This window comes from Magnolia sinica, chromosome 14, assembly GCF_029962835.1.
Source record: "Magnolia sinica isolate HGM2019 chromosome 14, MsV1, whole genome shotgun sequence".
NCBI lineage: Eukaryota > Viridiplantae > Streptophyta > Magnoliopsida > Magnoliales > Magnoliaceae > Magnolia > Magnolia sinica.
Window position 1 is genome coordinate 17,748,762 of NC_080586.1, and position 24,071 is coordinate 17,772,832.

The 24,071-nt window shown below is 40.9% G+C and overlaps 2 protein-coding genes and 1 long non-coding RNA gene across 4 annotated transcripts in view; 2 read left to right on the plus strand and 1 right to left on the minus strand.

Annotated features, from left to right (window-relative positions):
* The first annotated feature begins 421 nt into the window (after positions 1 to 421).
* On the plus strand, positions 422 to 5,446 carry LOC131225837 (uncharacterized). Of its 2 annotated transcripts, none has more exons than XR_009161583.1 (3): positions 422 to 546; positions 800 to 2,300; positions 3,691 to 5,446. It is a non-coding gene; the product is annotated as an uncharacterized LOC131225837 (long non-coding RNA). The 2 variants fall into 2 exon arrangements; XR_009161584.1 differs by having other exon boundaries at positions 425 to 546; positions 1,802 to 2,300.
* Positions 5,447 to 7,097: 1,651 nt separating this feature from the next.
* On the minus strand, positions 7,098 to 8,328 carry LOC131225690 (uncharacterized). Its single transcript, XM_058221266.1, has 3 exons — positions 8,104 to 8,328; positions 7,839 to 7,969; positions 7,098 to 7,726 (listed from the first exon to the last, which is right to left on the minus strand). Exons 1-3 carry the CDS (start codon positions 8,255 to 8,257, stop codon positions 7,511 to 7,513), a joined length of 501 nt encoding a protein of 166 aa, XP_058077249.1. The 5' UTR covers positions 8,258 to 8,328; the 3' UTR covers positions 7,098 to 7,510.
* Positions 8,329 to 21,344: 13,016 nt separating this feature from the next.
* LOC131224904 (ferritin-like catalase Nec2) overlaps positions 21,345 to 24,071 on the plus strand; it is a 50,786-nt gene continuing 48,059 nt past the window's right edge. Inside the window, exon 1 of the mRNA XM_058220347.1 lies at positions 21,345 to 21,575. Coding sequence (XP_058076330.1) covers positions 21,345 to 21,575 — 231 coding nt within the window. The remainder of the gene's footprint in view (positions 21,576 to 24,071) is intronic.

Below are 24,071 nucleotides of genomic sequence, written 5' to 3' on the forward strand. Positions count from 1 at the left end.
TTATCTAAGCCATCCATCCATTTTTATGACTAATTTCAGTGCATGCGCCCAAAAAATGAGGCAGATCGAAGGCTCAAGTGGACCACACCATAGGAAACAGTGGATATCAAGTCCGTATTGTTTATATTTGGTGTGGTCCACTTGATCCTTCAATCTTCCTCATTTTTTGAATCATTACTTATTATTGGAGTTTAAAATTAATGGACGGATTAGATAGACCACATACATCACGGTGGACCCCACGAGCTCATGACAGGACCGTCCGTACGGTTCCCCCGAATACGAGCGGAGGAACGTTTCAGTTTCATTGTCATTCTCCCTCCCCCTCCCCCTCCCCCTCCATGTCCCTCTCTCGCTCTCCAAGGTCGCTGCCCTCCATCGCCCTCTGTCTCCCTCGCCCTCCATCGCCCTCTCTCTCTCTCTCTCTCTCTCTCAACCTCGCTGCCACTCTCCGAAGGATTTCTTCCCCAAATCCGACGACGCATCTTTCCGGCGAGCATCATCTTTCCAGCGAGCATCTCCTAAGCCAACCTCTCGACATTGTTGGTATCTCTCTTTCAAACAATGAATGTCCGAGCCATAATATAAAGATTTCCATATTTGTTTTTTATATTTCCTCCTTTGTAGATCTGAATATGATTTTTTTTTTTCATATATTTTGGATTTTTACTGTTTGGGATTGGTTTATAGGTGAATGCCCTATATCTTTCAGGTGAATGGTATGATATGCCAAATCCATTTTTTAATCCTTGGTTTCTGTTGTTATATCTGTTTAAATGTTCTTTGTTTGATTGGTAAGGCAATGGAAAATACATTGTGGACATGCACACCGCCTGTTTGATAGTTGGTGTAGGAGAGAGAAATGTAAGGACTAAGAAGGAGAGAGGGAAATCACCCATCTAAGCGGGTCTATCTAAGGGTTTATGGGTGTAATTGTATAATCATACAGCCCCAAGGATGTATAAATGGTAAGTGATAAATGATCAAAATTCTAAAAGCAAAATCAGATAATTTATGTCGTCTAACCATATAAATTTTCAGTTATGCCCTCATGAAGAATGAGTCAGCAATTTGGATGATCTGGATTTTTGTGCCATGAGTACTGTTGAAGAGTCAACACTATTTTTTCAATGGTGGGAAACTATTATAAGTGTCTAAACCTTTGTCCGCATCTAAGATGGAGACCCTCTTAAGCCGATGTTACCCTTATTCAATGAACCACGCTAGCCTGTTACCCGACTTGTTCTGATACTCTGCCTTGCATTATACTCAAAACCCAAAAATCATTATTATAAAAAAACTCATATAAAAACACCACAAGAAATAGTTAAGGCTATTTGGTAGAAAGAAAAGTTGGAGGTTCGTCTATCTTATTCTGGCCTATAGCTATTAGGTGAGCAATCCATTGTTTGTTGAGAGATATTCCCAACATGAACCCAAAAAGATCAAGAAGATTGGACAGATCCCTCTTTCTAATAGTTATTTGGGTCCTCCTTGTCTAGGTTCTTCTCTCCTCCCTTTCCTCCCTCTACATGATGCATGACATGCAGCTCCTGAAATCAGACGTGCTGAATTAACAGAATGTTTGATTTGTGGACACTTGTTTGCTGAAATAGGACAATTAGATATCTTACTATTGATGTGTTTGGTTTATGATGCATCTAAACTCGGGCCTATAGTTTTCTAGTTCAAATTGAATTTACTCTCATTCCACATGTACAGTTTCTTGATGCCTGAGTCTTAGTGCTCTGCTAAAGCCTTTCTTCACTTTTTCCATTCTTTATATGTTTCCTTGACGTAGATGTGGGTGTAGGAGATGAATTGCTACAACACTTAAGGGCCCACCATGATAGCTACAAGCTGAAATCACTGAATGTTTTTTACATCCTTTATCTGAGTAGAAATATTTCCATTCCCGTTGTTCAATCATGTTTGAATAAGTGAAGACCTACTATTTTTTTGGTCTTTCTAGATATTCTATAAGCTTGAAGAGTAAATTTGGAGAGATGCACTCTTAGAGTTAGAAGGTGATATGATTTTGTTATCTGAACCTGAAAGCCATGCATTTTTATTTTTTTATTTTCATTTCAAATCTTTCTTTCATACATATATAAATATTTGTAACCTGCATATTCATACCTTCGAACATACTTTCACTACAACCTTCTTTGTAAAAAAATGTACATGGAATTCATCTGATGTTGTGATATTTGCAAGTGCGTATTGCTCGCATTTTCAATACATATGGGCCTTGTATGTGTATAGATGATGGGCGTGTTGTCAGTAACTTTGTTGCTCAGGTTTGCTTCCTCTTTAGTTAAATTTCACAACAATGGTTTGTGGCTTTCATAACGCAATCAAGTTGGAATGGACCAGAGTTACAAAAATGTCAGTGTTCTAATCATGCTGAGATATGTGTTACAGGCCCTTCGTAAACAGCTTTTGACAGTTTATGGTGATGGAAAACAAAGACAAAGCTTTCAATTTGTTTCTGATCTGGTACTTTACTCTTTCTTTTAAGACTTTATGATTGAAAATGTGTTGTGGGCTCACCGTCTTTCCAGAAAATGGCATACCCTTTTCAGTTCCATGCATATCATATCATGGATTGTGATTCATGCTCTTTGGTTCTTGAATTCTTATAAACCACATGGTCCGAATTATTTCAGCAATCATATGGAAATACCTATCCCAAAGATACCTTCAATTCGTCACCATTCAAACTTCAAAGACTACATCCCATGGCGGAAATGTCTTTCTATTAGGGAAATAACACCGTATTCTCAAGGTGCTTCCATTATCGTTAAACAACATTGAATGTGTGTCCTTGCAAGATTCCACCTCTGCCATTTGGTTACGTCAATTTCTATTAGGGACTATTTGTAAGCCTTCATTTCCTGGGCTGTGTGTTTGTTTTCTAATTTCTTTTCAACAGAATTTTGAAGTTAACCATAAAAAAAATGTAAACACTCCTAAATCATGATCATCGCCAAAAAAAAAAAAACAGACTGATAACATGTGTCGTAATTCTGTTTTCCTTGAAATTCCTGTGCAGCAGCAAAAAGAATTTACAGGTTATGTATCTTTAAAATAAGAAAAAGAAAAGAATTTACAGTTTATGTTGTTTCTTGTTTTTACCTTCCATCAGTGGTTTACCGAATTTGTTATGTTGAATTTCTGCAAGATTTAGATTACTTGACCTTGTTTGCAGGAGGTAGCAGCTTTGGCTGTCATGAAAACTCTAGTGCTATGGGGACCTTTTTTTTATTCAGTCCCTCGAAGTCTTACTGTTAGCAATCACAACATGTCAACGTAGACGGACACACTTCTTTTGGAGTTTCCTAATCAGCCACTTTGGACAAATGTTAATATAAAAAATCATGCTAAAGTTGTAGTCCCTTTGCTCGGGAGTCGTGTACAGGTCAGCAAAAAGCTAACCCTCTGGACTGATTAGAAACAGTTAGAATTCCATTTGTGGAGTGTTTAGGCAAAAGTGTTTCTTGATTTTGTGAGGAGCAAATCCCTGGGGTTGTAACACATGGCGGCCGTTTGCTGTTATTTAGTTGCATCTCAATCATTTCCTTTTTGTTTTTGCTCTCTCTCTCTCTCTCTCTCTCTCTCTCTCTCTCTCTCTCTTATTTTTTTTAATTCTTTCTTTCTTTCATTTCCAACTGCCTCAAATTTTCACAGGTATCACAAAGCATTGCTTGCTGAAGAGAAAGGAAAGGCGTTGGTCATGTGCATGAGGTGTATGTGTGAAGTGCAGTTTTTTGTGTAGGCAGTTTGTACTACAAAGCCTGTTCCTGAGGTTGCTTTTTTTATTATGATTTGAGCATGCTATGATTCATTTTTGAAACCATCTAACTTAATATGGTTGGATTAATTTAAACAAGTGTTGGGTGGTCTTGTTTTCCTTACATGAGCATTGCTTGGTCAGGGAACCCTAGGTTTTGGTTACCAAAGGCTGATTCCACTTAAAAATGAGTTCATCTCATTTCATTTTATAGAGATCTCATTTTATTTAATAGATATCATGATTGCTAGCTATTGAAATTATAGAAACATACATGATCTCTAATACATAGTTATGGTTAATAAAAATGAGATGAACTCATTTACAAGTGACACCCTAACAAGCCTTAAGATTTACCAACAGAACACACAATATGCCAACAAACCGGCACATTTCTTTCCGTTTCAGATACAGGATTCAAACAGAGAAGCAGGTTTTGTGGGAAAAATAAAAAATAAAACACAAGCCCATTCGATCCACTATGCACATGGTGGAAGCAGTTTTTTTGAATTCATCATCTTAATGCTTTGAAAAGTGGAAACAAATTAGACTTGATTCAATCTTCTTCCCACTCTAAACCATCCCACCATTGCAAAACTACTAGCAAATCCTTAATTCATCAAATGAATTTTTCTCATTAGGTGAAACATACTTTTCTAGTTCTCCATGAACACAATAATTTTTGCCTCAAGATGGCTGTACTTTTCGTTTGCTCATTGATGGTTCCATGTGGATTGATCTAGCAAGATAATGGTAGGTTTACAAAGGATTTTCGTTTTGTTGATGAGCACAAGTATGATATGCCTACACCTTTTGATTGGGGCCTCGGAAGCATAGAAAGAGCAGATGTTAGTCGAGCTGATATAGCTCTTCTTGTCCATAATTGGTCCCACCAAATGAACAATTGATCACTAAAAGGTGGGCTCTTTGCTTTGTTGCTTGGCTGGGCAAAATAATAAAGACGTTTGGTTCGGTTGGACATTGTATAATTACTCAGATTTGCATCGGTTATTTTGCAGACTACCTTGCTGTTTCTGCCTGTGAGTGAGTTGGATTCAATTTTGGACATTGATCTTTTATATGTTTCGTCTACCCAGATTGGAAGGAAGGCTGAGGGCATTATCAAACACAATGCAAATGAAAATCCTTATGAGCCACCTCCTGAGGCAAATCATTCCTGATCTTCTTTCATCAATGAATAGCATTAGTACCCAACTTTACTCATTTCACTATTAAATTAGCAATTTCTTATGTCATGTATGGGTAAAGTTGATTTCCTAGTAATTAGAGTATGACAGAAGCTATTGTCTTTGTTTCTACAAGAAACTTCTAATATCCAAATGACCTCTATATATGAGAATATGAGATTGTTCAACAAACTGTTGTGCATCTGCCTAGGACGTATATCATTTTCTTTTTGCAGCTCCCAGCAAAAAAAAAATAAAAAATCATAAATTCCATGGCAGTCAATGAAGATGGTGTGGTGGCATCGGGAGGTAAGCAGAGTCTCTTTTATGCTGTTGAGTTGGAATCAACAGAAGTGGTTTGATCAACTGGGTTATGATATCATGCCTCACTGAATCTTAAGTCTAATGACTGGATTATGCATTTGGAACTCAATTTCAGATCTAGAATACAAAGATTTTCATTTTACAGGTTCTTTCATGTACTTCTGGCTTTTCCTGTGTCAACTTGGATTCTTTGCAGGATGATATGAGACTTGAAAGGCCCTAACATTAGACAATTTTATTCTCTGAAATGACATGAAGAGAACCCAGCTTGACATGCATTTACATCCATTGAATCAAATGACACAGGTTCCTATGTATTTAAATTCTGCATGTGTTCAGGAAACAAGCAGATTTTATGAAGCAGCAAAAGTAAATGAATCTCAAGATGAGACCTATAACTGAAAGTAATGTAAATATTTCGCAAAAATAAATGAATCTCAAGATGAGATAAATTCAGAGATTATCACTTCCTCGTAGGGAAACATTTTATGATGTGTACATTGCTTATGAGCTCATGGACACTGATCTTCACCAAATTATTTTTTCCAATCAAGCTTTACTAGAGGAGCAATGTCAGGTTATATTTAAGATTTAATCAAGGAAGTATCCCCTTAACACATGCCCCTTTTTTACAGAGCTTTAATTTTTGTTATTGTTTCTAGTAACTTGAATTAGAATACCATTCTGTATTATTTCCCTGTCCACTTCTATTATTTCCTTGTCTACTTTAATGAAGTTTCTATTTAAACTTAACAATTCTTCTTAATTCTGAATTATAACCGTGTTTGGTTGGTTGAATATTTTTTTTATTAGATGAAAGAAACACAAAATTGTTGCTGCTTTTTTTTTTAAATTATTATTTTTAATGCAAGAAAATTTCCGACGGCTTTTGGTCGTCTATATAGTTTTTAAAATATTGAAATTATAGATGGTCAATAACCATCTCTAAATGTTTTGGTGAGGCATTAAATGCATACTAACGACAGTCACGGATAACTGTCTAAAATCAAAGACAGTCCATAACCGTCCTTTTTTGAAGACGGTCCATAACTGTCATTATTTAAAGACAGTCCATAACTGTCCATTAACTAATACGATGCAGCAAAATATGATGGCCCATGCTACGGTTCAAAACCTTCTTTAATTGAGATTTGAGACGGTTTTCAGCTGTCCTTTTTTCACTGTTTTGGTATAGTGTGACCGTCCTTGCCGCTCCGGAGGTTTCCACCTCCCTCCCTCCCTTGTCCTCGATGACAACCGGGCAAGAGGGACCGACCAATGTTGTTAAATAGCATATGCAATCCTGTGCGATTGCATATGCGTGTGCGCATATGCGATCGCACAATCGCACATGCGGTTGCATATTTTTTTTTTTCGCATTTTTGAAAAAAATTTTAAAAAAATAATCAGAAAAATCAGAAAAAATTAAAAAAAATTCAGAAAAATCAAAATAAATTATTATATGTCATTAGGACATGAAATACATTTAATTTAAGTAAAAAAATAAAGCCAACCAATTACATACATATGAATGTATGATAAATTGATAATGATACATCATATATTTACAATTTACAAATTACAATATAGTTAACTTCTTAAATCTTAACAATTAACATTTTAGTTACATTTAACAAATAACAATAACAAATATGAAATATCAAATATCAAATATCCATATTCAACATTCAACACTACATGTACATGATACAAATCCAAATCATACAATACATAATATATGAAGTTATTAATATCAAGTTATCAACAATCAACAACATCAACATCAACACACTTTGGACTTATGAGACAAGCATTAAACAAAATTAATAAGTTATGTATTTATTATTTATTTAATCAATAATCAATAATCATATACATTGATCTAGCATCCATTGTGGCACATCACCACCAGGTCCACTACCACCACCACCACCACCACCATCATTATCATTCAAGTTATCTCCTTCTTCCACATACACTTCTTCTTCTTCCGTTTTTTTGTCATCTGTACGTACTAATACTTCATCAACATCCAATGGTGGATGATCTTCAATTTGATCATCATTATCACCTTCTCCTTCTTCAATCTCCTCAATCTCATTAACGGGTTGACGACTACTAATTGCCCCTCGGCTCCCCCCGTCCTTCGCCTTTAAGTGGTACTACTACCTTCACCAGGTGTCGATCCATATGCGGCATTTTCAACTTATGCCCATGTCAGATTTTCTCCAGCAAATACTGGGTCCTCCATCTCTACGAGCCACTCGTTATCTGTATCCAACTCATCTAGGTAGATAGGGTCAAAGAAGCCGGGCTTTTCTTTCCTACTTTGGAATCGTCCTTGCAATTTTTGATTGTATTGAACGAAAACCAAGTCGTTAAGCTTTTTTTGCTCAAGGCGATTCCTTTTCTTGGTATGAATCTGGAAGAAAGAAAGCGAATTTGACATTAGCTATTTAGGTAATTAATTTAGCTTAGGCTACTAAAAAATTAAAGTTTACAAAAAAACAAAACAATTACTAAACAGTCTAAACCACCTCAAACGTGCTCCAATTGTGCTCGCAACCACTGGCAGAACACGTGAGTCCAAGAATCTTCATAGTCAACTTCTTTAGAGCTGAATTCTTACTGTTCGGGTCCACTCCATAGGCAACCCACCAGTCAGCTGAGAAAAACAATTTAAGTATAGGTTAGACCGTTAGAGTCTTAGTCTCTTAGAGACACTTTGTAGAAAAACTATTCGTAAGAGTTCAGTACATAGTTGATAGTACACTAACATTCATTTATAGAAGTACTTACTGGGTAATTTCATTGTCCGATGTCTTATTACGATATCCTTTAAGAATATCCCTTCACTTTTTATGTAGAAGTCCAGCAAAGTTGAGATTTTGTCCTGTTCTCCTCTATCTAGAATCATTCTTTTCAAGACATCAATAAATCCAACCATATGCATAGTTATTGCTTTTGCTGGATTAGCAGAAGAGAATAAATAGGCTGGGTTAAGGATGTAAGCAGCCGAATACAATGGGGATGACATTTGGCTGCCCTATCTTCTATCTATAATATCTAAAATTGGCATGTAATCATAGTCTCTATATTTAAAATGGTCCACGATCTTATTTTTCGCTCTCTCCATCACATCATATATGTAGTCCATTGCGGGCTTCTTGTCCCCATCTACCAATCGCAACATAGTGGTTAAGGGCTCGGATGATTTTAACGCCTTTACCACTTGAGTCCAAAAACTTTGAGAAAGAATTGTTTGTTGAACTCGTTTCCCTTCAGCCTTCTTTGACCAAGGCCCACTTGTAAAATCGGCCGACACTACAAAACTTTTAAGTTCTGATTTCTTTGCATGTAGCCTTTGTAGTGTTAAAAAGGCTGTACTGAAATGGGTGACTGCTGGACGTAGCAAGTTACCCCCAATGTGTTTTCTCATTCGATTGAGAAGAAGGACGTGTTTGTACATAAAGACCGTGATTCTTCTAGCCCTTGCAATCACATTTATAAATAATCTACCTATATCTTCTAACATAAGATCAATACGATGGGCCGTATAGGGGGTCCAAAATAAACGTCGCCTCTTCTCCATAAGAAGATGACCGACCATTATATAAGAGGCTGCGTTATCTGTAATTACTTGTACAACGTTTTCCTCACCTATTTCTTTAACTACACTATCTAGTTAGTTAAACAAATATTCTCCTGTGTGAATGGCCCGACGCATCCACTGACTTCAAGAACATTGTCCCAACTGGACAATTTACCAAAAAGTTAATGAGAGACCGACCGGATTTATCGGTCCATCCATCGGCCATTAGTGGTCAACTATATATTTTCTATGATTTCCTATATTCGGATATGAAATATTGTGTATATTCAACTTCAGTTTTTAGGCATGTCTCTCTCATTTCATGATATGAAGGAGGTTTAAGCCCAGGTCTAAATTGACCTATAGCCTTACTTTGAAGCTTTTCGATTTAACGGCATTAAAAGCAACGCCGGTTTGGTAAAACCACTTAGCAATATATTAAATTGTAGTTTTTCTATCTTTTTGTTTATACCGGTTTTCTAAAGTTGTTTGAGCCGGCCCTTTCCCTCTACCCCTTTGGTCGACCACATCTTTGGGGTGTGGTCTACACCATCTATCTATGGGCCCATGCCCTCGGGCTCTTTTCGATGGTTATACTTGTGGTCTAGACCGTCCTGTCGAAGTAAGGGGAGTGGGACTAGCTTCATCTACATTTACTACATTTATATCTTCATATGCATCTTGTTTCATATATTTCTTCTGACGTAGGGCATTATCGCATTTCTTTCTTGATTATTTTTCCATGTACTCCACGATCTCCCTTCAGATTTCTGTAGTAATTTTGTCACATGCTTTTGCATTTGACCCTGGTAAATGTGCAAGGTGTTGCTTGTGCCTTGCAATGCCACCGGAACTCACAAACTCACATAACTCATATACTATGTGAGTCTTTTCGGTAGCACTTGGTAGTGCCCATACTTCCAACTCGGGTCATTCGACTTGAGCTTCAAAAAGAAAGATTGAGAAGAAGACATTATGATGGTGGATGGTGGTGTGTGTATCAACACTAGTTAGTAACTAACTAGCTACTAACTAGAAACTAGAAAGTAAACTACAAATAAAAAGAAAACTAAAGTAAGAGACTAAGAAGTAAGAAAGAATAATATCTAAGAGAGTAAGTAAGAGTAAAGAGTAAAGAGCCTGAAGAGATGTGACTTGGGGGGGGGGGGGGGGGGGGGGAGAGAGAGAGAGAGAGAGAGTGTGTGTGTGTGTGTGTGTGTAAGGCCCGTATCCTAGACCGTACCGTTTCGTATACTCATACGGTTCTTCTAGTCAAATTTCGGCAACCCGCGACCTGTAACCAATGTTTGCGCGCGATCCCAAGCCGAGTCCTTCATATCTGAGTCGACTCGACCCGAGACTTGTACCAGTATGACCGCACCATCGCCGCGGTTTTGATGTCAAGTCTCATGCGCTGAGGTGATACCTTGGCCAGGAGATGTGGGCCTGCGTTCAGTTCGAGGAAAATGCCGCACGTTGCAAACCCCAAGAAAATATGTCCCATCAAATATCAAGTACACACCCCATCAGCCCCATCACTCACCCCCATCCCCAAGTACAACTACCCTCCCTAAAGTCAACTCTCCCCATCACCCATCACTCTCTTACCCATCCCTCTCTCTCTCTCTCTCTCTCTCTCTCTCTCTCTTTACATCACATCTCCCATCTCTCTCATCTCTCTTACCTCTCATTTCTCCCAAGCAACTCACGTCCTAACCTCCATGAGAGAGTTTGGTGTGGCCCACCTTCCTATCTCTCATCCCCACCATCCAAAGCCCATCTCAATCGTTAAAAACGCCCCCTTGGAAGCTCTAGAGGCTATAGGCGGAAGAAGGAAGAGGAGATCTTGAGGTGGCTGCTTCTCTCTCTCTTTCTCATTTTTGTGTGATGTGTGGCCCACTCGGATGGACCCCACCTTGATGTATGTCTTATCCAAACCATCCAAGTCATGTGGACCCTACCTTACGGTGGCGGAAAAATACAAGTATCTAATGGATTCAAATCAGGTGAGCCACGTTGATGTGGGACCTACCTTGATGAAATGTGGGCCACGTCCATGTGGCACCCACTATGATGTCCGTGTACATCCATGCCGTCCAGCGTCCCTGGACGCTGGACGTGCAGCAGGGAGCGGCTACCACGGAGTGCGTGTACTGATAGGGGTGGGTACTAATAGCTAATAAAAAAAAATCTTTTAAAGTTTGGGGTGGGCCACTCATGCAGGCTCCACCCTAATGTATGTAGACAATCCACGCCGTCCATTCCGTTTCTTAGCTCATTTTAGGCGTTGAGCCGAAAAATGAGCTCAATCCGATAATTAAGTGGGCCATACCAAAGGAAATATTGGTATTATTGTTAAAATCCACATTGATCCTTCTATTCGTCAAAAATACATCGCATATTGGTCTCATTTTGTTGATCAGGGGCTGTAGAATCAAATGGACGGGTCGGATTTCCTTGATACTGGCCCCACCTGTGAAAAACCACAGAAATATTGATTTAAAAAAAAAAAACTTGCATTAGGCAGCAGGCGCTGCCAGCCCTGACGTGAGGACACACGACGTCCTACTGCCGTGGACGGTGAAGGCAGGGACCCACGGTCCCAGCCGTGGGCCCCACTATGATGTGTGTTATATATCCACACCGTCCATTTTGTAGGCCCCCTCCGGTCAGTGGGCCACCCCAAGAATCATCCATATACAAAGCTCATGTGGCCCACATCATACGAAACATTAGATTGAACATCTGCCATTGAAACCCTTCTGGGTATCACAGAAGTTTTGGATCGTTAAGAAATTTGTTTTTTTCCTGTTCATCTAGGTCCGTGTGACCTTATTAAGGGGTTGGATTGCAGGTAAACAAAATGGTGGGCCCCATGTGGGACCCAATGATGCATGTATTTCATTCCCACCATCCACAGCAGTGGACGGTGGAACCCACCACCATGTATGTGTTCTCCCCGCACCGTCCACACCCCTGGACGGTGGGACCCACTGTTATGTACGTGTTCTATCCACTCCATCCAACCATTGATCAGGTGGCTACGTCACAGGAAACAGTGTTGATGACCCGTCCGGCTTGGGTCAATATGAAAATTTGTTTTTCCTTTCATCCAGTTTCATGTGACCTTATCAACAGGTTGGGCGGAAAATAAACATTTGGGTGGGCCCAGGTCCGTGTGACCTTATTAACAGTTTATATGTCAGATAAACATTCTGGTGGGCCCCATGTACCCACAATGGGATATGTGTTTTATTCACACCGTCCACAACAGTGGACGGTGGGGATCCAATAATGATGTATGTGTTTTTCGCACCATCCACAGTAGTGGACGGTGGAACCCACCATGATTTATGTGTTTTATCCACACCGTCCACACCTGGACGGTGGGACCCACCATGATGCATGTGTCGCATCCAAACCGTCCAACCATTTGGCCAGCTTGTCTTAGAGGCTTGAGTCAAAAAAATAAATAAATAAATAAAAATGAGGCAGATCTATCAGGATCAAGTGGACCATATAGCAAAAAAATAAAATAAAATAGTGGGGATTTAATGTCTGCCATTGAAACCATTTGTTTCACAGAAGCTTTAGATCATTAGAAAAATTTGTTTCCTCTTAATCCAGGTATGTGTGACCTTATGGCCAGAGTGGATAGAAAATAAATGATACAGTAGGCCTTGAGCATTTTAATGGTGGAAATCATTGTTACCACTATTATTTAAAGTGCGGTCCAGTTGATCTTTTGAGATGATTTATATATATATATATATATATATATATATATATATATATATATATATATATATATTATATTGATGTACTTGTGGCCCGTTGTTGAGGCCTACTTTGATTTATATGAGGCCCATTAGTGCGGCCCATTGATGTAACCCACTCGATGTGATCGAGGCCCAGGTACGTGGCCCATTTGATGTGTATGAGATCCATGTATAGGGCCCACATGTTGTGTATTTGAGGCCTATGTGTAGGGCCCACCTGTTATATATATGAGGCCCATGAGTGATGTCTATTATGATGTATTTGAGACCCAGGGGCAAGGCTTGACATGATGTGATTATGGCCCATATGATGTATATTCGTACCATCCATCCCAAATAAATGTGACCCACCATAGTGTATATATTCTATATCCACCGTTCGTCTAGTTTGTCGGACGGTGGACTCCACGTTGATGTATGTGTCTTATACTATCCATCCAACTACCCAAGAACGGTGGTAACCCACCTCATGTATAATCCTGCCGCCCATCTGTTTTTTGGGGTGGCATCCAACTTAATGTATGTATTGTATTCCAGCATCGTCTATCTGGACGTGCCGTGGGGCCAACTACGATGTATATGTTGACCTGCACCATCGAACTTGCTGGACGATAAGCCCACCTATTGCATATTCGCAGGGCCCATTATGTTGTATGCATTTCATCTATGCCATCCATTTATACGGCTCACCTCGATATGTGTATAGCAGGCACACTGTCCATCTGTTGGGACCCATTTGATATGTGTAAGGCCCACCATGACGTGTTGGATACAAGGCCCGTTGGCACGACCCACTTGGTAAGACCCAATGAGATGTATTTTCTGGCCTATGTATTGTGGCCTAACAGACATACAGTTGACACCACATATTGCGACCCATTGTGATGTATTTCCAACCCGTTTGGTAAGGCCCATTGTGATGTATCTAAGGCCCATGGTTGAGGCCCAATGCGATGTATGTATGGCCCGTTAAGTTGTGTATGAATCCCTTGTATGGGCTACTCCTTGGGAGCAATGTTGGTTAAATGTCCACGTTGATGGGCAATAATGGTTAAATATCCACATTGTGACCTTCCCTTAGGCCTTGTTAGGCCGATTATCATGATCAATTGCCGATTTCGGTTGTTGTGACTGATTTGCTGATTCTGATTATTAATCGATCTCGATTGTCATGACCGATTGCTGATTCCGATTTGTCGAGGCTGATTTTGATTGGCAAGACCGAGTATCGAGGCCGATTGTCGAGGCCCAATGTGATGTGTGTGAGGCCTATATGAAGAGGCCCATTGTGATGCATGTTAAGCCCATGAGAAAGGCCCATTATGATGTATGTTAGGCCCATGAGAAAGGCCCATTATGATGTATGTTAGGCCCATGAGAAAGGTCCATTGTGATGTATTCATGGCCCATGATGCATGACCCATTTGATGTATTCGAGCCCCATGTGTAGGGTCCACATGTCGTGTATTTGAAGCCCATGAGCAGGAACCGCCTGTTGTGTATATGTGGCCCTTGAATAAGGCCCACTGTGTTGTATATCAGGCCTTTGTGTGAGGCCGTGGGCCCATTATATGTTTGGCTCTATGTGGACTATTCCTTGGGGGCAATGTTGGTTAAATGTCCACATTGTCGAGGTTGATTGTCGATGCCAGTTGTTGATACCGATTATGAGTATGTGGCAGCATAGCATCATGATACATGCCCATACGCAACATCTACATGTTTGTTATGAGATGTGGTTGATCATTGCATATGTCATTGAGCATGTTGTTATGAGACTACCTGATAGGCGGAGGTTATCTCACATGAGCACGCGGTATGCGCAGAATTGATGCATGACTGGATTGTATGACTCATGCATCTCGCATTATGATTACTGTACGCCCTAGCGACATCAGGGCTGTAGCCTCTACAGGCATACCGTGGATGGCCAAATAGGACATCAAAAATATTTGGTTCTAGCATACGGGTGCCATAGATGTCCCTGGGTGAAATCCCTAAACTTCCGTGGCCAAGAGACGCCCCGACGTCGAGATCGAGTGGATACATGAGGGCCCGAGTGCCGAATACCAGGAGGCCGCATCTCCCACTGTGTCGTGGTCAGTTGGGAGGGGGTGTGGCCTTACCCGCTCGAGGGTAGGGGGCAATACTAGGCTAAGTTTGACCAGCTCGTGAATGGGTCCGCTATCGATGTGCCGGATAGGTATTGACAGACTATTGGCCAGGCGGATAGTGAGGTTTCTTACGCTCACTTGGACTGTGCGGCTGGGAGAGCGACAGTGCTATTTGGAGTGTACTAAATCCCGGTGATGATCCCAAAGATGAACTATACTGATATGTGGATTTAGTGAACAAGAGTTGCATACTCATTCATGCATTCATTCATTCACTATCCACTCGGGTTAGTGGTGCACAAGTAGTTGTTACGTGTGCCTTCGCAATGACCAGGATTTCAGTTGGGGCGCACGACTAACCTGAGATCAGGAGTTTACCACATTGAGTTGACTATCCAAATTTAAGTATGTGACTGGTTTGGATAGAAGTCCCTTGTGATGGACCCCATGGCCTGCGATACTATATAATATCATCCCGACTTCACACTCCAGTATGGTCATTCCATTCGCACCGCATATAGCATGAAATCCGCGGCATATGACATCTTGGGTTATTATGTCTCTGCATTTATTTGGTCTAGGTACGGTTGACGCTATTTGTGTTACTCATCAGGAATGTATATTCCATTGCATCCTCTGCATTTGATATATGGCTCTCTTGGACTCCTCATTTGCATAGTTGATTTGTATTTCGTATTCTAATGTTTGAATGACTCATGGACTTGTCAGTATTTCTGCTTACTCTGATAATTCATGATCTTGTCAGTATTTATGTTTACTCTGATAATTCATGATCTTGTTAGTATTTCTGTTTATTCCAGCATTGTACGATTAATGGATTACCAGTATTTCTGGTATTGTATGACCATGACATTGAATTGAGTACTTGGCACTTACTTTGTACACACACTTACACTATCCTCTAAGCTTTCTATAAGCTTATGCACGATAGATGCGTGCAGATGATGATAGGTTGCAGCAGTGTTGAGCTTGGAGCGTGCAGCGGCCTTCTGGAGCTTGATTTTCGATTTATGTATTTTCCTTTCACGCATTGTACTTAAAAGTTTTTGATCATAGTGGATTTTGTGATGGTGTTCTTGTGGTTATTGTTCGTGGGTTATGCTTGTGGTTATGCTCGTTATGAATTAAATTGATATTAGAAATCCTCCTTGTAGGATCCCAGGATCGGAACTTGGTAAATGGGTGCTGGGAGCCAAAAATGGGGTTCTACGGAGGCTGTCGGCGCTGGATTCGGCGATCGGGAATTTTGTGAGCCCGGTTTCTGAGTTCGGGGCGTGAGAGAGAGAGAGAGAGAGGGAGAGAGTTACACTTACACACTTACACACTTACACTTGTAGAAACTGGAAAGAGAGAAGAAGAGGGAGAAAGAGAGTTGAGTTACACACTTACACTTGTAGAAAGGGAGAAGAAGAGGGAAAAGAAAATGAGAAAAAGAGAGAGAGTTGAGTTACATACTTACACTTGTAGAAAGGGTCTAAAAGGAGAAGAAGAGGGAAAAGAAAATGAGAAAAAGAGAGATTGTTGAGTTACACACTTGTAGAGAGAGAGAGAAAGAGAGAGAGAGAGAGAGAGAGAGAGAGAGAGAGAGAGAGAGAGATTTACACAAATAAAAGTAAAATTACAATTTACAAATGTAACAAATCTAAAAGAGGTTCCCAACTTCCAACTTTCAACTTCCAAATTCGACTCTAAGTTGTCTATTTGTAACTTGTCTCCTCTTCACCTTTGCCCCTTCACTTGAGTATTGATCTTGAAATCTTGTTGTAACTTGTAAGATGTAACTTGTAAGTTGTAACTTGTCACTTGTAAGTTGTAAGTTGTAACTTCAAACTTGTAACTTGTATTGTAAGTTGTAACAACTAACAATTAACAAAGTAACAAACCAATTAACAAACAAAATATATAAAAAAAATGATAGAAAGAAGTTGTTAGAAACTTAGAATTAGAAACTTAGAACTTAGAAGTTAGAACTTAGAAAACTTAGTAGATGGAGATTGGAGAGGACTAGAGGAGTGAGGAGGAGTCTCTTGACTCTTGAATCTTGATTCTTGAATATGGATGGTAATGGTATGATGTATGATGTATGATGTATCTTGGATTCTTGATTCTTGATTCTTGTACGCTTTCTTGATTCTTGATTCTTGAAAGTTGAAGGAAAAGAAAAGAAATATGGATATGGAATGTGGATGGAGAGGAGTGGAATGTAGATTGTAGAATGTAGATTGTAAAGTGCTTAGAAGTTAGAATTAGAAATATGTAATGTAAGAAAGGATGTAGTAAGAGAGAGAGAGGGAGAGAGAGAGAGAGAGAGTTTTTTGCAAGTAGGAATACTTATAATGCATATTTATAGAGTAAAAATTCGGATTATAAAAAAAAGGTAAAGTGGAGGAACTCATCCACTGATAGCTCGGGTTGCTCTAGCTCAACTCATAAGATTGCATAGCCGAACAAGTCCCTCCACCCGTTCGGAGTCAGTTGTCCCGGGACCAAGCTGAGGTAGGACAGAAGACGCAGAACAATTCCCTGAAGTGGAAATCACAGGCTGCATTACAAGGTGACCTGAAAAATTGCTACTACCTCTTCAGGAGGTCGGTTCGGGAGTTCGTCCACCAAAGGGAGCCTAAGAATCACAGACTCGGGGATGTGATACCCGAGCTTGATCTAGACTAACTCTTCCTCAGATAAGGTCGAAGGCACTGGCCCCCTCGAATCCACCTCGCCCTCGGGTTCCCCTGCTCCATTCCCATTAGGTGAGTCACGCGCTTCAGCGACTTGCTTAGTTGCTGAGGGCGTGTTCACTTCCCGTGCTTTGGGCGACGTCTCACGCCTGAGAGATAGATTCAACGCCCTAGTAGCGGGCGTCGGTCTTTGCGCTGGGGATTGCTCCAGTGCTCTCCTCGATGATGAATACCGAAAAGCGGCATCCGTCATCACCACCAATGGCTAAGGTGGGTTCGACATTACCTTAAGGCGACTATTCGCCCCACTTTCGCCATCGGAAACCCCCTCCTGCGAGCTCATGGAACCAGACATGATGATCGAATAGAAACATGAAAGGAGGAGGGGGAAGGGAGGCTTACCAGAGTTGAGATTGATGGAATTTCAACTGGATTGTGACAAGGACAGTTGCTGGAATGCACATAAAAGAACAGGGAAGCAGAAAGAGGGAGAAGACGAGATGCGTGAGAAAGGAACCCTAAGTGTTAGGGCTTTCCTTAAATAGTCGGGCCACGTGACAGCCATTTAAGGTGCCCATCAATACCGCGCCGTACGACGCCCTATCAACTGCCCCTCCTCGACACGTGGCGTGACCCGACGCGCTACTCGATCCTAATATCGAGTACGATGCCACGTGTCGCGACCTCATTGGTTTATCATCGAAACGATGACTTGACGCCTCATGTGACCTCGAGCCACGAGACAACACGTCATGATTACAGATTGACAATGCTTCGACTACTGTGCTGTCCGCCATACCTGACATTAATGACAATGTGACTCGACCTAGTCCATGCATAACTCGACCTAGCTATGGTCGAGCTTACTTTCCGAACTTCATTCAAAAAGCAAGGGAGCTCACTATTGGGGAAAATCTACAAGTCCACAAGTCAGCTTATGGAATGGACCGACTCTATTGGACCAACATGGGCCCATGGAAACCCGAGCTTGATAAGGCCTCTATGTCCAGAAACAGAGCAATCTCCGAGGAGAGTGATGTAATTGTAAGGACACACAAAGAGCTTACAAGCTCACATACGTGGTTGAAATACCAACCTAATTTATACGTCGGCTAAAGGATGGTTATGGATTGCTTATAAATTAGCAACGTGTTGATTACAGATCGACCATAGCTCGGTCACGGATCAATCACAGATCGGTCACAGACCAGCCATAGCTTAGTCATAGATTGGTCATGGATCGATCACAGATCAACCACAGATCGGTCACAGACCGGCCATAGCTCGGTCATAGATTGGCCATAGATCGACAAAACCCCTGGCGAGGTCAAAAGCTCTCAACACCCAGATGAAGGGAACATCGTCTTACGGTCGAAAATGGTGAATGCCGATCTGTCGATCAAGACGGTATCATTCATTTCCAACTCAGCGCCCGCATTGGGATCTGACTTAAAGGTGAACTACAGATTCAAAGAATCCTCGTGAGACTCGAAGATCTCTCCCAAGATCTTCAGGAGATAAGAACAAATCCCGATAATCGCGGGAACCTTGTAACGCCCCAGTTTTCAGTACCCGAGTATACGACTCGTTTCTGAAAACCCGGGTGTTAACTGATAATAAAAAAGATAATCAAACCAAATCAAAGTGCGATTAATGAAACTAAGCATAGTATAAATGTAACCCAACTAAAAGCGATATGCTGGGCCACTCAGCTGGGGCCCATATATAAAACCTCAAATCTCAAAATGTATTGAAATGGATATAAGTAAATAGTCTATTGATTTAATCCAAAATAAGCAGCCGCCTCCTGTTGCGGCTCCTCATCATAGAGCTCTTCCTCAACTATAGCTGCCTTCGGGTCCTCTGCGTATCCATCGGCCCCTGTACCTGCATCCTTTGTACGATTGAACATTGATGAATGAGTGGCCAGCTCGGTGTGATTTTCTCTTAAGATTACACACCGCCGCCCTAGACATGAAATAACATAAAACATCCAGGCAACCCAAAACATAGTAAATACAGCCTTATTATATGCATGGATGCGTGAATGCAATCATCGTCATGAGGATGCTCATCCATGCGGAGATTGGGCTCGTCACCCATGCAATCATCGACTTGGGAATGCTCATCCAGTCGGACAGAGGCTGACAGTTAGTGAAGCACATCACATGTGTACATCACGTACCGCATAATGACTGTCAATTGTACATCACGTACGTTAGCGATAGATGCTGGTCTGTGTCATGTATGCATGATTAGCTAAACCATTATTAGTCCAGTTACAATCAGCCAGTTTAAATAAACTCAATGTCACTATGGGGGCTCGTCACTAGCGTAGGCTGACGGCTCGGGCATAGTGTCCCATGACCACCATCCTCGACCCATGAGTCTACCGCCTTAAGGTGTGTATAGAGCCCATCAACACGTGGCCAATCTATTCTCCATATGAGGGAACTACTACCGTATGTTGATTAGGAATGAAGTGTTGAAATCATTAAATGCAGCGACTAAAATGAGACGGTATGCATGGTCCAAATACGAGTAAACAGCAGTAGTGATAAAGGTTTGCAAGGTTCATTCCATAGTCAGGTAAGTGAAATCACTCTATAGATGGTAAGTCCCATGAATCAACTTGCCACTAATCATAACCTTCATGTCGAGGGTCTAATTTTTATCAAAATCAATCCCGTTACACCCTAAGTACAGACTCTCTTCAATGGAAGTTTCCTAAGAGAGATTTTGAGTCACATGTGTCTTAAAATCAATACAATACTCAGAGAAGAAGTTATGGAAATTTGGTAGCATGGTTAAGAAAATCTCATATATAATTGAAGAGGCCCTTAAGTTGTCAAGTCCTAGCTTTCATATAATCATAACTTATCAGTTCTAAGGCATGTGTCCAAGCAAGTCAATCAAGTGATTTAATCCCTTCTAAAACGTGTTCAAGTAATCTAGCATTTGGTTTAAAAAGTTCTAAGACATGTGATTAAGTAACTAATCGAGTGGTTTAACAAGTTATAAGACATGTGATTAAGTAGGCTACTTAAGTGATTTAGTAAATCTTTAAGACATGTTTTAGTAAACTAATCAAATGTCAAATGAACTTAATGGATTCTAAGGCATATGTATATACGTAAACTACTCAAGCACTCTACCCAATCTCAAGGCATTGTTTAAGTAGGCCAAGCAAGTTTTCAAACCAATTCTTAAGGCATTTGTCTAAGTAAACAATTCAAATATTCTTAGTCGATCTACTTAAGTAAACTACTCGAATGCTAACATCATTTATAAAGCATGTATTCAAATAACTACCCGAATGATTTGCCATTTCTGGGTCATCATTTGTAGTTATAGCAAAGACTACTCCTAGCCTAGTTTAGAAATGGAAAGCTCAAGGGGATGAAAATCATCACCTGAAGAGTTTTCTAACCGTCCTTGGTTTGCGTCCCCGTGTACACCTTGTGGCCTAAATCATGCAAGCGGTTTCTTAGAGGACCAATTTGCGTTAGATAAAAGTTCCTAATATTTTCATCTACTAGCATATTGAAGGTTTTGTGGAATTCAAAAGGGCTCATAAGTTAGGTTATTTGGGCCTGCCTTAAGGTGACTAGGCGTACAAACTTTATTCATAACACGTGGCCCAACTTTTGGGCCCAAGCATATTACTAAGGGCTGACTGGGCCTACTTTGGGGCCCAGGTGAGGCCCACAACACATTTATGGTGAGGCTCACTGTGCGGCCCACTGTGTTTTGAATATGGTGCGGCCCACCTGTTTTGAACATGGTGTAGCCCACTGTGTTTTGAACATGGTGTGGCCCACTGTTTTACAGGGTGCTCACCTCATGGCCCAGCGCGATGGCTGAGGCCCATCCAAGACTGGGGCTGATAACGGCCCAGTTTTGGGCTGGTCTCAGCCCAGTTTGGGTGGCTATTTTCAGCCCTGTCTTGGTAGCTACTTTCAGCCCAGATCTTGGCCCAGTCTATGGCCCGAACGGTGGCAGCTCCTTAGTCCAACCCATGCATCAAATCAGGGTTGCATCGGCCCGTGTTCAAGCCCTCTTCAATCCAACTGAAGGCCATCTTCAGGTTAGATGGAAGGCCCGTTTGAGGTCTGCTCTTAGCTAGATTTAAGGCCCAGCTGGGGCTTATCTTCAGTTCAAGTCAAGGCCGGATGGAGGCACCTTTAGCCTCCTTTGTTGGACTTATTCCAGCCCAGGACGTAGGTTGGTGTTAGCCCACAAACTAAGGATGGTGTGGCCCACTGAGTTCGAAACTCAGGTGCAGCCCGCCGTAATTCTGGTTTTGGACTGAGATCAAAGGCCTAATTGGAGCCTGTTTCCATTCCCCATTTGTGGCCCACTAAGGGCACGTTTTCAGTTAGAATTAGGACCCATCTGCTAGGACTTCTACACCCAAAATGGTCCTAATGAAAGCTTGTTTTTCGGCCCATTTAGGGGCCTGCTATGACCCAGATTGTGGCCAGACTGGAGGCCTTGTTTTGGCCCAAAACTCGTCCATTGCTTGGCCTATTAAGGCTTGATTTTTGGTCCGCTAACGTAGCCGGAAAGGCTGGTTTTTAGCCCGTATACACAACCATGGTGAAGGCTGGAACTGGGCCTTGATTGCTCTGACCACAACTCTAACAACTAGGTGCTGTTGGAAGGAAGAAATGAGATGAGGTTGTTAGAAATTATACAGATTAATGTATTTCTGTATAATGTGGAAACCAAAAATTACAAAATAATCAGAAATTAAGACAGGCTGAAGCACGTCTGAAACGCTGTCCTTAAAGCGTTATTTGCCCCTACTCAAGTGAATTGAGTATGCTGATAGGTTACAGGCAAACAACTTCTAGGATACGACGAGCCTGGTGTGGGTCTGCGTTCAGCAAATACGAAGGCCCACCAAATGGAACTCAATTACACACTTTCTGGCAGTATTATAGTATAAAAGAAAAAATCCCAAAAGAAGAAGAAAAGAAGAGAAAAAATAGTTTCGACTTTTACACAAATCAGTTCAAATCTTCAGCCACTGGTTCAGTTGAACCGTCCTAGACCACACCACTGGTCTGTTCTTCAAGCTAAGGTTTAAGCCTTGCTTCGTTACTAGAAACACTAGAATATATGAGTGGAGGGGGCTGGCTGTCTCAGTTCGTATGGGTTTGCTGGAGTGAGTTGAGATGGTTTGGAAACCCATCCAAGTCCTTTTATAAGCTATGGTGGCTAGGGGGTTATGGTCCAGAGACTTAAATTCCATTAAGCCATTTCTGGCTGTTGGAAAACTAGCCGTTTTATGGTCATTTTTTGACTGTTGTACATGGGCCATTAAACTTCTGCATGCTGACTGTTGTAAGATAACAGCTAGCCGTTTTCTAGCTGTTGGGCTAGCCATGTAGTAGTTACAGTTGGACCTTACACTAATGGCTCAGCTGTTACAGTTTCTGCTACAATAACTCTTTTCAGTCCCTCTATTTATACTGAGAGATTTCTCTCCCAGTCCTTTAGTCTCTCCGCTAACCAGCCACCCGCCGTAGCCACTTAGTCGCATCGCGACTCGCACACGTCTCGCTCCGGTTCACTCAAGGTTGCGAAGGAGTGACCCTTTGCGACACGATGTGAATGTGCAAAGTGCAAAGTGCACCACTAGTGCCTTTATAGCCACACTGCCTCACATGCCCATGCCCTCGCACTGAGCCCGAGCCCGAGACCGAAACCGAGTCCGAGTCCGAGTCCAGACCGAGACCGAGCCCGAAACCGTGCCCGAGCACGAGCACGAGCGCGAGTGTGCTATGCACTAGAACACGCAAGGTCCATAGTCCACGGACTAGGTAGGTAAATATTATAATACTCCACATCCTTCATATAAACCACAAATTTTTCTATTTCCTTTTCCATGTGGGACTATTCCCAAAAACCCATAGAAAAATATTTTTTCAAAACAACTTTAATATATTTTATATATTATTGAAATATATTTTATTAAAATCAATATATATATATATATATATATTTTTGCAACAATCCCCCACTTGATTTTATAAAATATTTTCTCAGTTAAACAATACTGCCAAAATAATCAGCTTATATGCATAAAGAAAAATATCTTTCGACTTTAATCTTTCCTTAGTGTAAGTATCTCAAAACTCTATCGAAATGACTGGTAGTCGCAGCTTTAAACCAGTTATTCCAAGATAATAGAATTGAAAATATCACATACATATTCGCTATGTGTTTGTTAGAGTTCCACAATCTTGCTTAGCACAATTAATGGCCATGTGCTTATCCTAATTCATGAACGATCCCGAGAGAAAATTCCTAACTCTCATGAGAGACGGCACGATTTCTACATTCATATAGGTGAAATCCTTCTAGTGTTTCCGTTACTATAAGATACTTGTCCTTATAGACTGGATTTCATTAAGAGTTCTAAGACTCAATCCTCTATCGTAACGCTCAACACATATCTTTTATGGATGAGATTTTATAATTTTGTGCTGAAGACTTTTCACATATCAGTGACTTGTTCTTATCCATTAAACTCAAAATTAGAGATTTTCTAACTTTAGGTTGGGTTACCATCACT